A 15739-nucleotide genomic window follows, 5' to 3' on the forward strand; every position below is an offset into this window, starting at 1 on the left:
ACTACTGCCATTCAATAGCACAGAATGAGTTCTGTTTGAGTTAAATAATTAATAAGCGGGGCTTTAAGGGTGCACTATGCAGAAATTGCTCTGCCATTTACTGGTAGCTAAAATTCAAATAGGTTGCCTAATTTCAGTTAATGTGACAAGTATTCTTTAGAGAATCATTGTACCATCTAAAATATGTGAAATATATTTTCCATAAGCAAAAATATTTATTTTCAGCTGTTTGAAGCTGGTGTACAAAACCGAAAGTAAAAGACACAAAAACGTAATTTAAGCAGAGAAAGCATAGAAATAGTGCTCATAGAACAGCTCTACTGCTTCTTAGACTTGCTTTCAATGAGAATGACAGATCTACCTTTCTATGTCTATTTGGTTGCGTCGCCCAAAAAGTTACATATTGCAGGTTTAAATGCCTACGTGTGCATGCTGGGGTGTCATTTGCACATTGAAAAAGTACACCTTGTTGTGATTTATTGTTAATTTAAAGTGAATCGGGAAACTGCGACTCGAAAACCACCACAAAGGCGCTCCCGCCACGTCATCTTGGCTCAAGCACCGTGTGTTTCAATTGTGGGATCCCGGAACGCAGCCGCTCCTGCGGAACCATAATGGTGGATGGCGGGGCAGTTTTATAATCTTGGGTGGGAGGAGCTTGGTTATTCTGGACAAGGAGCGACGAAGGAAGAGAGGAACATTTGAGCAACGATAAAGCAAAAGAGAGAGAGAGAGAGGATTAGAGCACGCCCCTGAAGCCCATTTTCAGTTAATAGTTTTACCTTCCCGATCAAGTCGCGTGTGCACGGGAACCATGCGCGCTTTTCAAGGGGGACGAAACTAACCTTTTCACATATTTTGGGATGTGAAGAATGTAGTTAGACTACTCGTATGTGTTATTTAGATGAAACAGTATTTTGAGTAAATAGTTCGTTTTGTTGAACTCTGCAAGATACACAGAGTATAGCTGTGGTTTTTGCAGCGGGTTGTAGCCTACGTGCGTTCTGGACGGTTGACGAACGTGGATCAGCGGACGGGGGCACGCGACTCGAGTTGTTTATTATAACGTTTTACAATACCACGGTAGGCTTCGAGGAGGAGTAGCCTAAGTAGGAAACCGGGAAACTTGGGCAAGGTGAGGCAGAACCGGAGACCGACAACGGGATTATTGAAAAACTCAAGTTGCCTTGAAGCATTGGCACCGTAGTCGAACCACCGCAGCTGCGCAGCGTTTTGGGGGAAAAATATTTTTCTAACCCATTGGAATTGGGGAAGCTTTATTCCCAACTCCTTGGTGATTAGTCTACGCTTCAAGTAGCCTAGGCTACAGAGAGCAGAACAGTTTGTATTCACAAAAACGTCCGTTTGTTGTGGTTATTTGCTTTGGAACATACGTTTCAGGACGGATTTGGGGGGAATTATTTCCCCAGCCTCGCTGGACCATGGCGGACGACGACGTACTGTTTGAAGATGTGTACGAGCTGTGTGAGGTCATTGGAAAGTACGTGTAATGTTTGTTGCCTTTTATTACACGATGCGGTTACATTGTATCTCCTCGAATGTGTCCCCTGTCTAGAGTATTCTCTCTCTCTCTCTCTCTCTCTCTCCTCTCTCTCTCTCTTTCTCTCTCTCTCTGTGTGTGTCTGTGTGACAACATGCACAGGAGACACTTCACAGTTCATCATGGTGTGGTGGAGAGTGAACACACACACACACCCTGTATCGGTCATGACAGCTGAGCTGTAGTGCATATTACCACGTCTGAGTTACAGATTTTAATTCATAGCCTTCAATCTCCTGTACAAGATGCAAGTCTCCCATGTTACACATTCCTCTATTAGCAATGTCAGATAAGTCATGGCCTGTGATATCTTACAGGTATGAGACAATCGCATGAGTCATGTGCAATCAATGTGTCATGTTGTACTAAAAGGCTATCTTCATATTGTCACTTGCAGTTGTGACTAGGCTACATGCAAATGTGACAATAGAATCTTTCCTCATTTGGTCACTCCCAGGAAATCCAATTATTTCAGAGCCAATGAAAATGCATGATTACTTCTCTGTGGATGAATTTGTCTTCCTCCTTATGTTGTGGGTGCATACTTTTTTCCTGCAGTGACAGCACATGTCTTTTCTATGTTCTTTATTCTATTCTGCATGTTGTAAGTGAGCCTCCACCACAGCCGCTGTATGGGTCTGATTCTCTCAGTCTAGGATGATGATGACACATCAGAATGATGATTATGGTGAATGAATAGGGATTCGGCAGGCTTCAAGTCCCAATGCATTACAACCCTCTCAGTCTGTATAGTCAATCATGGCCTTGGTGTCCTGTTTAGATGTAGGCTACTCCACTCTAGCATTTGCATAATAGTTGAACTGTAATTACATAGTCATTAGGTTGAGTGTAATTACACAATTGGAAAGGGAATTTTATATTACTCTAAACAACAGCAAAGCGCGTGTTCAAAAAATACACTATACAGAAGGCTATCCGTGCATTAGATTTAGTACATTGGATAGTAGGTTTTCAGGCAGTTAGCAAGAGCCTCTCCCTGAAAATCAGGTCTTGAAAATCAGGTGTAAAACCAAAGGCAGAAACACATTAATCATCATATTGACGGGATCAGGGCTGGGTTGGCTTTGTTGACAGTGGCCACTGTGTGTGTGTGTGTGTGTGTGTGTTTTGTGTGTACTGACATTGTGTGTTTTAGGGTTGGGCGATATCCAGATTTCCATACCTTCATACTGTGACTGTGCCATCCTGGGTTATACGTTATTACCGGTATTGCACACAAGGGGTGCATTTTTCCCCCAAAAGTACCCCCCCCCCCCCCCCCCCCCCCCCCAAAAAAGTCACTTACCGGTATGCTAACAACATGCTAACAAGTACTAAGGAATCCCCATAGCGGATGCAAGGTAAATGCTACCGAGCGCATGCAAACATTTACCACTAAGAGAGACAACCCAGCTTCTAAAGTTATGCAAGTATATAAAAACGCCGTTTGCACCATGCACAAAACATATATTAGACAGCAGGATCTTTATCCGGGAGGGGATTGTCTCTGCTGCTGTTACGAAAAAGCTTGATCTTGCAAGCTAACATTAGCCACTTATGTTAGCAAAACCTAGCTGTAGAGAGTTTATTATACACATCTTAGATAGTTAACTTAATGGTTATACGATATATAGCTGGCAAACACTAGTAGTGAATTTCAGACAAATGTAACTTGATCACCTCGCTGCAGGAGTGACTCGCCTCACAAAGCTCCTGTTTTGCTTGTTGTCCCTCTTTGTAAAAAAAACCCCACATGTGACTGGCTCAAACATCTGTTTTGGGAAACTAGTAACGGAAAGCTTCATAATGAAAAATAATCTAACAGGCGAAATGTTGAAAGCAATCTACTTTATGTATTACCTAGTGCACAAGTTGACTGCAGGTATTTCTGTAAAAAGTAATATTAACGTCAACGACGTTATTGGAAAAGTCATACAGAGGGTATTTCAAAATGCCCGGCTTACTGTATAACACCCAACCCTGGTGTGTACTGACTGGGCACTGGGCCTACTGTAACATGTTTAGGCAGGCCTGAAACCTGTGTGAGAAATGTAAAAGACACTGACCGACAAAATACCTCTCTCTGTACTTGATACCATACATCCGGAGGAGTTAGGTACACACACATAAAACAAACATTTGTAGGATGAAGTTTCCCCTAGACACTGGTAGATGGTCAGTTAAGCATTTTACTCCTGATGGTTAAGGTCAGGATTGGGGATAGCGTTATCTGATCCACGATCTGTGTTTCGCGGCAGCTGCTATCATACCAGCCTAGTCCCAATCCAGCCCAACGGCCGATCGGTCAGAACAGATATCGAAAGAGACAGGACTACAATAGTAAAGTCGAACACTTCAAATCGCCGCTGTTGGCTGCACTCATAGACACACTCATTTTGTTTCTGTCAATTCCAGTGTGGTTTACAACACTTGAACAACATTTGAATAAGCACCATCAGTCTTTGGTTCCTAGTAGACTACAGAGTTTTGTTTAACGGAGCGGTGAAGTAGACTGTTGATTTGATCCTGTGAGAAAAGACAAAGGGAATGGGGAAACCCTACCAAACAACAACACAGTGGTTTGCAAAGGCGTCACTTTAAAAGCCTAATGGTCCAGATCGTCAGGGTTTAATGTCGAGGCTAGATGCACAGTGATAATATAGGCCTATATATAGGTCGGCTTAACGTTGGACTGTGTGGGGAAGAGTAGGGTTTTTGCAGTGTGCTGTCCCAGAGTATGTGTGTGAACGAGATTTTGGCACGTGTGTGTGTGTGAGCGGGATTTAGGCCTAAGCTCTCAATTTTAGAACACTGACCTCAGGCACAAATCCTGTCTGTCTGTCAGCGAGTGTGTTGGTGTTTGTATGTGAGCATGCACGTTTGTGTGTGCATGTGCCATGTTGCTGTTATATTGATTCACTCTGTTCCCAAGACTGCAGGGGAATGGGAGATGAAGAAGGAAGTTGGGAGGGAGGGGAAAGGGAGATGTGTTGGGAGTTTGTAGCAGGAAGAAGTCCAATAGTTTTACTTTGAGATGTGCTCTACCTTCAGGCTTCTCTCTTTTATTATCAGGCCTCTGATCAACTCAGAACAATGGATGGGTGTGAGTGTGTATGTGTGTGAGCGTGCACATGTGTGGGTTGTGTAGTGAGGGGCCATAATTAGTGCTCTGTAATGATATAAGCCTAGTGCTACTTGAATATTGTTGTGTGTGTGTGTGTGTGTGTGTGTGTGTGTGTGTGTGTGTGTCTGGTCGTGGGTGGGCCAGTTGCATATGACAGCTCAGGCAGATGGTGTCAGTGTCAATATGGACTATAGAATAAGAGCTGCCTACAGTTCTGCCTATCCTGCTGTTTGAACCTCAGCCTTATTCCATTAGAACAGCCTTTGTTTACAAGTGTTGCCTACATGCTACACACTCTCTCTTTTTCTCTGTCTCTCACACACACACACACACACACACACACACACACACACACACACACACACACACACACACACACACACACACACAGAGAGACAGTAGTCAGTAGGCCATGCAGTAGTCTCAGGCCTCGTACAGTACACTATAATCCAGTGTAGTTCAACCCAGCCCAGCTCCATCAAGCCTCTTATCCATCTCTGCATGGGCAGCTTCAATGGAGACTGAATAGGAAGTAATATACTCCTCTCAATGGATCAATGCACTCACAGGCCTGCCTACAGTCTCACTGTATATTTAACAATGTCCTCACTGTGGATTTAACAATGGGGCTTGTCCTTTACCGCACAACAAAGTGGGTCTACTTTAAAATGAATAGAGTGAATTACTGTCCATTTGCATTACCTTAGTCAGGGACTCAGGCAGGCTTAATAAAAAGCCAATATGTAATCACTGTGCAGGGTGTGGGCACGAGTGTGGCACGAGTGGGGAAGTGTGTGTAATGGGAGGCAGGAATGTGTGTGTGTGTGAGGCCTTACAATAGCCTGCCCTCAGGCCCGACTCCACAAGGGGCTAAAGGGGGCTTACCCTCTCAGTTCAACTTGAGCCCACTCAGTTTTAGTTTTATGTCCCTATTTAAGGACTCCCGAGTGGCACAGTGGTCTAAGGCACTGCATCGCAGTGCTAGAGGTGTCACTACAGACCCGGTTTCGATCCTGGGCTGTATCACAACCGGCCGTGATCAGGAGTCCCATAGGGCGGCGCACAATTGGCCCAGCGCCGTCCGGGTTAGGGGAGGGTTTTGCCGGGGGGGCTTTGCAAGTAGGCCGTCATTGTAAATAAGAATTTGTTCTTACCTGACTTGCCTAGTTCAATAAAAAAGCTAAAAAAGTTTACATGATTGAGTGTGTCAGCACAATGGACAGGGCGCGCCTCTGTGACACACATAGGTATGACTCCTTTGGGTTTCCATAAAAAGCGGGGGGGGGGGGGTGCTACTCATCTCTGTGGTTGGCAAAGTGAATAACGTGATATGCCCCCACCTGTAATATTTTGATTTATAAGGGCAGGCCCGCGCTGTGAAGTTTACCGTTGAAGCTGCTTCACTCAACTCTGCCTCACACCCCGCCACTGCCGAGTTTAGTTAGCTTCTTGGCTAACTGTAAAAAGTGTTCGTGTTATTAGCCTTAGCCTATTTAGCTAGCTCAAACCAGCTAATCTGCCACGATGGATATCAGAAATGAACTTTGTACCAAAGTACCCAAAAAAAGGAGAGCGACGAGCAACAGCAGCAGCATCAAACCACTGAGGCTGCCGCCAAGCCCAGCAGCGATGATGCTGTGTGTGCAGAGCCTACCCACCCTTCCACAAGCGCCGCCAGGATAATGGCTCCATAGCCGCCTCCATCTCCGACTGTTCATGATGATGTTGGAACAGAGGAGCCAGCCCAGGTTAAATCCTACCCTACCCACAGGTTTTCTGTCCAAATACGATCATTTAATAACAACTGGGTCATAGGAAGAGAGTGACTGGAATACTTGTTTACTGCTGATGCAGCATTTTGTTTCCCAATGTCGAAAGTTCTGTGTTTCCCAATGCTAACGCAGACAAGGCCTTCACCCAAGCTGGCTGTTCTAACTGGAAGAATGCTGTTGATAGTACTAAAGGATTTGCTATGCACGCATCAAGCAAAGAGCCTTAGAGACTGTTCTTGGATGCTGTCATCGGTGAAATGTCAGAACGATTCAGCGAACACAACACCCAACTGGTGTAGGCCACGTGTGCCCTTGACCCCGAGAGCCATGACTTTCCAGATGTGAAAAAGGTGAAACCATTGCTGGATCTAAGCAAAATAGATTTGGTGGAAGCTGAGATTGGTGTCGCTCACCCGCTCTGGCTCCGATGAGGACAAATGGACCCCACTTGATATGCTGCAACAATTCTCTGAGCCTCTCTCCTCTATGCCGACCGTGCTTACTGCACTGAAACATGGACTGACTTTTGGGGCGTCCACAGCTACATGCGAGAACTCATTTTCCACTTTGACAAACGTGTTCAGTCAGCACAGAAGAAGCATGCTACACCCGAGGAAAGCTCAACTAACCCAACTGGCATTTGAGGGGGATCTTACAAGAAGATCTCAGGGAAAATGGAGTGATTGATTACTCAGAAAGTTCCACAGAGCATCAAGGAGGCTGCAACTCTTTTGAAAAGGTAAGATTGAAACAATCTAGCTGGTTGTTTATTATGAAAATCTTGCTTTAGTGTGTAGGGTGATGTCCATGGTGCTAATAGAGCGCAGTGGCGATTTCTTGCCCTTGAACCTGTCACATCATGGTCAAAAAGCATTTTAACTTTTATGTTTATTGTGGTATAGTGTGATATAAGCAGAATTCAGTATAATTCCAATGAAGAACCCAAATGATGTCCCTGGGTGTAGCTACATATGTACGTATGTTTCATTATAGAAATAGATACATTCAATTATGGTTTATTTGATAGCCTATTGGTTTTAGTTTCTGTACGTCTTCGAAGCGTGTTTATGGTAGGCTGGCATTGCTTAATTAATTAGGTGGTTCGAATTTGATTCACATAAGTGTATTGTGCCGTATCACAACATGTTGTTGAACTCATGAGCGAGCTGAATGATTTTCCATGTTTGCCTTTATAGGCTTGTTTATTTGGCAAGCAGCTGTGCATGGCTACATCTCACTGTAGTAGGCTGTAGGCTGTTTGGATCTCCATTCATCTTTTTGTTTACTGCGTTTGTTTATTGTTAATGTAACTAGCCTACATATAGATTGTGTCATGCATTTATCGATTTGATATTTTGTTTACTAGGACTACTACTTGATACCGCTGTTTTGTTCTGTTCTCATTCATTCGTTCACATTCGCAGTTGTCAGTATTCTAAGCCAAACTGCTACTCAGTATTTTTGTTTCCACGCATGAATAACTAGGCTACCACTTTTAGCATCATTCACACCCTCTTAAGCCTTAGCACCGCCCATCTCTTTAAGAATTCATATGTGAGGCCATGTGCTAAACAGAGTAAAGTACTGTAGTAAACATCAAAATATTTCAAGACTAAAAGTGTTGAAAATATTAGCTAAAAGTACACTTGATGTAGTCCTTGGCCTATATTCTAATCTGACCTAGGTGCAGGACATGTTTGTCTTCACATTACCGTCTCTGGTAAACACACAATATATAAAGTCAACGTTTATTTGTCACATGCACAGGATATAGAAGGTGTAAACGGTACAGGGAAATGGTTACTTGCATAGTGGAGTCTTTTGTCTAGACAAGTAGTTAGCTAGCTAAACAAGGAACCATAATCCCAACCCATACTACTAGCAATACAAACTGATTGTCATAGCTAGCCACCATGCATTAGTCTGTAGGTAGCTAAAGCTAACCAACTAGTTTCAATGTTATCTAGCTATCTAACATTAGGCTATAACTAGCAATGCAAATAGATTTCTAAGATATTAATAAAATTACCATACAGATCAACATTAGATAACAAGCTGGCAGTGCGCTTTAACTTGCAATAAAAACAACTTTCTGACTAAATTAGATGCCATGGTTGCCCTTAGTTTGAAGATGTAATCCAGAGACGGGTGTTGCACCAGCCTGTCACTCAATCAATGTCACTTTTTTGCTATTTTTATATAGGGACAAAAAACTGAGGGGGCTCACGTTTGAACTGAGGGAGTAAGCACCCTTTAGCCCCTTGTGGAGTCGGGCCCGAGGGCAGGACTGACAGACCATTAACACACACTTCCTACCATTAACACACACTTCCCCACTCGTGTCACACTCGTGCCCACACCCTGCACAGTGATTACATATTGGCTTTTTTATTAAGCCTGCCTGAGTCCCTGACTAAGGTAATGCAAATGGACAGTAATTCACTCTATTCATTTTAAAGTAGACCCACTTTGTTGTGCGGTAAAGGACAAGCCCCATTGTTAAATCCACAGTGAGGACATTGTTAAATATACAGTGAGACTGTAGGCAGGCTTGTGAGTGCATTGATCCATTGAGAGGAGTATATTACTTCCTATTCAGTCTCCATTGAAGCTGCCCATGCAGAGATGGATAAGAGGCTTGATGGAGCTGGGCTGGGCTGGGTTGAGATAGTGACTTGCGACATATGCCTAGCTTCTTGAAACGGGTCACGTATTCATTACCAAAAGTGGCCTTGCTGTAGGACGCTGTCCATTGTGCTGGTACAGCGCAGCAGAGATAGGCTACAGATTTCAAAAGCACTCAATGATCTCGGAGTCTCGGCATTTGAACTTTATGCTGCAGCTGAACGCACCATTGGGTGCACACTGCCTGCCCTACAGGACATCTTCAACACCAGGTGTCGCAGGGAGGCTAAGAAGATCATCAGGGACCCAAGCCATGCCCTGTTCTCCCCACTTCAATCACTCCGACACAGGCAGTACAGGAGCATCATGGACTGGCCAATAGTTTCTACCCTCAGACCATCAGGCTGCTGAATAGCCACCACTAGTCAGCTACTGCTCCACCCTCCCCCTGCTACTCCCCCTATGGACATGAATCAGTTTTTTTTGTGGTATAGTGTGATTATATAAGCAGAATTCAATATAATTTCATTGCAAGAATCCCCCTAAAAATTGACCTCTCGCCCATTTAAAAAAATATTTTTTTTAAATGAAAATAAAACACACCCACACATCAACATTTTTGGGGGATCAAAAAGGGGCTTAGGTGGTGGGCTTACATTTTTGAGAGATTTTTAGTAGCCCCAATCTTAGCGGTGTAGAGGAATTTTTGCATTTTTAAGACAATTTCGTGCAATTCTACACATTTCTCCATGTAGCGCAGATAATTATCTTGTGGTTTTAAAGCTTATTTCCTGCAATTCCTGTGCCAGGTGGAGGGTTAGAGGTTAGCTTGGTATAAACAGTGTTATGGAAGAGCAGAAGTCCATTTGCATTAGCATTAGTGTAGGCGATTAGGTTAGCAACAATATTATGACTCAAAGCAGACTTGTGTCCCCCATTGAATGCATTTAAGATTCCTTGCTGAAAGCAGGAAAGCAGTGAACAGCTCATTGACGGATGTCACTAGGGTGCCCCAAGGCTCTTTGGCACTGGGATCCAGAGGCCCTACAGTGTTCAGATAATCACATGATAGTTAAGAGAAACCAAACGTCTCTTGCATTGATAACAATGCACATTTCTTGTGTTGTGCATCTATTATTTGCCATGCATGCCCAATTAACATGCCCATATTGGATTTGATTGAATATGTGACCCGTTTCAAGAAGCTAGGCATTGAAAGATATAGCGTTAGCCATCGAGAACTACAAAAGTTTTACTACTTTTCTCAAGAATGTTGATGCCCTGAATTTAGCAGGCACTATCGACAGATAAGTTGGAAAAGGTTGTGGTGGGCTACTTTCTGCACACGCCACGGTCAGTGTGAACCGGAGTGACTTGGCACAATACTGGCCAAAGAAGATGTAGCTACAAACAAAACAGAGATGGTTCCAGTCTGCCGTGACGCGTTCATCCATGTATACAGGTAAGAGTCTAGCAACATTTTCAGATATTATAAGTTTCTAATTTTGTGAAAGTTGTTTTCATTGCAAGTTAACGCTCGCTAGCTAGCTAACAGTACGCTTTATCTAGCTAACATAGCTAGCTAACATTGAACCTAGTTTGTCAGCTTTAGATACCTGCAGATTCATACTACAGCTATGACAATGTTTATATTGGTAGTAGTGTTAGTTGGGATTATGCCGGTTCATTGTTTCACTTTGCCAGGTGATTACATGACCCATCAAGTTAGCCAGGTGTGTCGGTGGGTGATTACAGCCATCTATTGTATTTCATGAACACGTGTACAAGTCTAGACAATAGTGACCCATCCACCTAGCTAGATGTGGCTGGAGGGTGGTTATAGTATTTCCTTCACATGACCCATCAATTTAGACAAGTGTGTCTGGGTAAGCATCATCTAATAATGATAAAATATTAAAAAAATATTTTTCTGGACACTTTGTTTTTGATATTGCACTATGCGTGTAACCATTTACACCTTCTGTATCCTGTGCATGTGACACATAAACATCGATTTTATTTGATATAGTGTGTGTTTACCAGAGATGGTAATGTGAAGAACAACATGACCTGCACCAAAGTCATATTAGGATATAGGCCAAGGACTAGAAAAAGTATATTTTTTTATCTGGAGTTTTTCCTTATTGTAGGCTACTACTTTTACCACTTTTAGTCTTGAAATCTTTGGTTGTTTACTACACTTCTCACTCTGTTTAGCACATGGCCTCTCATGTGAATCCTTAAAGAGATGGGTGGGGCTAAGGCTTAAGCGGGTATGAACGACGCTGAATGGGTGGAGACAAAGAAGAGCTCTCCAGTTGGTGTACCAAAATATTCAAGGCTAATTTTCTCAAAAGTGGGGTCACAAGTTTATCAACTTTCAAAGCAGAATTACTTTCTCATTGTTCCCCAACTGCAGTGTATGATGTACACTTTTCTAGCTTTGAGTCTCTACTTGTATGCAAAGTAAAAAAACACCATTTAAAATCTTGCTGCATAGTACCGAATTTTGGTGGTGGGTCACATATGGCCCTTAGCCTAGACTTCAGGTGAATTTGTTAAATAAAGGTTAAATAAAATAAAAAATTAACTAGGCAAGTCAGTTAAGAAAAAAATCTTATTTACAATGATGGCCTACCCCGGCCAAACCCGGACGACATTGGGCCAATTGTGCACCGCCCTATGGGACTCCCAAACACGGCCAGATGTGATGCAGCCTGGAATCGAACCAGGTGACGCCTCTTGCACTGAGATGCAGTGCCTTAGACCGCTGCGCCACTCGGGGGCCCAACATCCTCAAACACACAGGCCTTTATAAGGGGCCTTCATCCACACTGCAGTTGAAGTCGGGAATTTTACATACACCTTAGCCAAATACATTTAAATCCTGTCTTAGGTCAGTTAGGATCACCACTTTTATTTTAAGAATGTGAAATGTCAGAATAATAGTAGAGTGATTTATTTCAGATTTAATTTATTTCCTCACATTCCCAGTGGGTCAGAAGTTTACATGCACTCAATTAGTATTTGGTAGCATTGCCTATAAATTGTTTAACTTGGGTCAAATGTTTTGGGTAGTCTTTCACACGCTTCCCACAATAAGTTGGGTGAATTTTGGCCCATTCCTCCTAACAGAGCTGGTGTAACGGAGTCAGGTTTGTAGGCCTCCTTGCTCGCACACACTTTTTCAGTTCTGCCCACAAATTTTCTATGGTATTGAGGTCAGTGCTTTGTGATGGCCACTCCAATACTTTGACATTGTTGTCCTTAAGCCATTTTGCCACAACTTTGGAAGTATGCTTGGGTCATTGTCCATTTGGAAGACCCATTTGCGACCAAGCTTTAACTTCCTGACTGATGTCTTGAGATGTTGCTTCAATATAGCCACATAATTTTCCTCCCTCATGATGCCATCTGTTTTGTAAAGTTTACCAGTCCCTCCTGCAGTGAAGCACCCCCACAACATGATGATGCCACCCCCGTGCTTCACGGTCGGGATGGTGTTCTTCGGCTTGCACGCCTTCCCCTTTTTCCTCTAAATATAACGATGGTCATTATGGCCAAATAGTTCTATTTTTGTTTTATCAGACCAGAGGACATTTCTCCAAAAAGTACGATCTTTGTCCCCATGTGCAGTTGTAAACCATAGTCTGGCTTTTTTACGGTGGTTTTAAAGCAGTGGATTCTTCATTGCGGAGCGGCCTTTCAGGTTATGTCGATATAGGACTCGTTTTACTGTGGATATTGATACTTTTGTACCTGTTTCCTCCAGCATCTTCACAAAGTACTTTGCTGTTGTTCTGGGATTGAATTGCACATTTCGCACCAATGTACGTTCATCTCTAGGAGACAGAACGCATCTCCTTCCTGAGCGGTATGATGGCTGCGTGGTCCCATGGTGTTTATACTTGCGTACTATTGTTTGTACAGATGAACGTGGTACCTTCAGGCATTTGGAAATTGCTCCCACGGATGAACCAGACTTGTGTAGGTCTACAATGTTTTTTCTGAAGTCTTGGCTGATTTTCTTTTGATTTTCCCAAGCAAAGAGGCACTGAGTTTGAAGGTAGGCCTTGAAATACATCCACAGGTACACCTCCAATTGACTCAAATTATGTCACCAGAAGCTTCTAAAGCCATGACATCATTTTCTCAACTTAGTCTATGTAAACTTCTGGCCCACTGGAATTGTGATACAGTGAATTATAAGTGAAATATTTTGTCTGTAAACAATTGTTGGAAAAATTACTTGTGTCATGCACAAAGTAGATGTCCTAACCGACTTGCCAAAACTATATTTTGTTAACAAGAAATTTGTGGAGTGGTTGAAAAACAAGTTTTAATGACTCCAACCTAAGTGTATGTAAACTTCCGACTTCAACTGTATGTGTCAAGCACAGCCTCTCTTAGTTTTTTTCTGATGGGATAGGGGAGAATTCTCCTGAGAGGGTAGTTTTGGCACCACAATTACCCATAGACACTAGTGCAGTGTTCTCACATTTAGCTCCTGAAATCTTTATCCCTCATGTCAAGTCCATGAAAACATGATCTCTTGCAGCTCTATGTGTGTAGTGACAAGAAAAATGCTCCTTCCATCATGTTCACACATCCCTCTTAGGAACATATTAGGAACTTAAATGTTCAATGTAGCCATTATGTTTTTTGCTTCCATCCAGCCACAAGCATTAGTGAGGTCGATTAGGCTGTTGGGCGATTAGGCTCGCAGGTGACGTTCCAATTCATCCCAAAGGTGTTTGATGGGGTTGAGGTCAGTGCTCTTTGCAGGCCAGTCAAGTTCTTCAATACTGATCTCGACAAACCATTTCTGTATGGACCTCACTTTGTGCACGGGGGGCATTATCATGCTCAAAAAGGAAAGGGCCTTCCGCAAACTGTTGCCACAAGTTGGAAGCACAGAATCGTCTAGAATGTCATTGTATGCTGTAGCGTTGAGATCTCCCTTCACTGGAACTAAGATCTCCCTTCACTGGAACCTAGCCCGAACCATGAAACAGCCCCAGACTATTATTCCCCCTCCACCAAACTTTACAGTTGACACTATGCATTGGGGAAGGTAGCGTTCTCCTGGCATCCGCCCCACCCAGATTCGTCCATCGGACTGCCAGATGGTGAAGCGTGATTCATCACTCCAGAGAACACGTTTCCACCGCTCCAGAGTCCAATGGTGGTGAGCTTTACACCACTCCAGCCGACGCTTGGCATTGCACATGGTGATCTTAGGCTTGTTTGCGGCTGCTCGGCCATGGAAACCCATTTCATGCAGCCCCCGCAAACAGTTCTTGTGCTGACGTTGCTTCAAGAGGCAGTTTGGAACTCGGTAGTGAGTGTTGCAACCGAGGACAGATGATTTTTACGTGCTACGCACTTCAGCACTCGGCAGTCCCGTTTTGTGAGCTTCTGTGGCCTACCACTTTGCGGCTGAACCGTTGTTGCTCCTAGATGTTTCCACAATAACAGAACTTACAGTTCGAGCAGAGCAGAAATTTGACAAACCAACTTGTTGGAAAGGGGGCATCCTATGACGGTGCCACATTGAAAGTCATTGAGCTCTTCAGTAAGGCCATTCTACAGCCAATGTTTGTCTATGGAGATTGCATGGCTGTGTGCTCGATTTTATACACCTGTCACCAAGGGGTGTGGCAGAAGTAGCCGAATCCACTAATTTGAAGGGGTGTCCACATACTTTTGTATAATATAGTGTATATATAAAACATAGTAAAATCAAGTTTTGGACTGCACTGGGCCTTTAACATTGATTAAATGTTTTTCCAATTCCCATCATAATGTTTGAGACAGTCTGACAGAAATCCCCTCTCCCCCTACTTTCAGTTTCAGTGAAGAAGACACAATCATTACTGTCCGTCTAGCCAGGCTGAACTGAATGCTAGGCTAATGCAGACAGACAGCAGCACTTTTTCAGGTCACTAACCTCAACGCTTCATTACAGATAACGGCACACACTGTCTGATTGCTTTTCACCGACATAATCGGAATTTTGAATGTTTATAATTTTTTGAAATTCTCTGGATTCCAGCGGAACTTACAGAAGTATTTTACAATAACATCACAGTACTAGTTAGGAGGGAGGGAAGTGACAGGGTTGTGTCCTGATATTGTAATATGTTTTTACTCACTTGTCTGCTGAGTGAAAAAAACTTTGTCTTTCTACCCAAGTACATCATAGTTCAGTGGAGGTAAAGAAAGGAAAGGAGGCTTTTTAGGAAGGGACAGGGATTACTTCAAGGGTAAATCCAGTTGAATTCAGTCACTTTTTGCCCGTGGAAGAAGTGAATTCATGTTTTCCTGTGGAAGAAGTGATCAGAAAGTGACTTTTTGGACCTGAATGTCAAAACATTTAGTTGATGAAGGTGTTCAGAGTTGACCCATTTTGCGTACTCCACCATACCATGAGACATCCATGTCTTCATCACTGGAAAATATAACGGTTGAGTTTGATGTAATGTAGAAGCTAAAGGCCTTCACAGGTCCAAAAAGTTGGATAATAATAATAGCCATACCACACCAAACCTTCACAAAAGTTTCTTAAAGCCCAACCAAATTCACATAGAGATATGAGTTATAGATCTGTCATTGAAAGCAAGTCTGAGAAGCAGTAGATCTGGTTTGTGTGCTCTA

General features: G+C 43.1%; 1 protein-coding gene across 15 annotated transcripts in view; it reads left to right on the forward strand.

Moving 5' to 3' along the window:
• The first annotated feature begins 707 nt into the window (after nucleotides 1-707).
• LOC106581943 (peripheral plasma membrane protein CASK) overlaps nucleotides 708-15739 on the forward strand; it is a 212771-nt gene continuing 197739 nt past the window's right edge. For 5 of the 15 annotated variants that reach the window (XM_014164478.3, XM_014164477.3, XM_045704541.2 and 2 more), the window contains exon 1: nucleotides 710-1501. In XM_014164478.3, the coding sequence (XP_014019953.1) occupies nucleotides 1443-1501 (59 nt within the window). In that variant the 5' untranslated portion in view covers nucleotides 710-1442. Of the gene's footprint in view, nucleotides 1502-15739 lie in introns of all 15 variants that reach the window. The other 10 variants (XM_014164482.3, XM_014164479.3, XM_014164480.3 and 7 more) reach the window with 4 other exon arrangements.

Source organism: Salmo salar, chromosome 21 (genome assembly GCF_965601325.2).
Source record: "Salmo salar chromosome 21, fSalSal1, whole genome shotgun sequence".
NCBI lineage: Eukaryota > Metazoa > Chordata > Actinopteri > Salmoniformes > Salmonidae > Salmo > Salmo salar.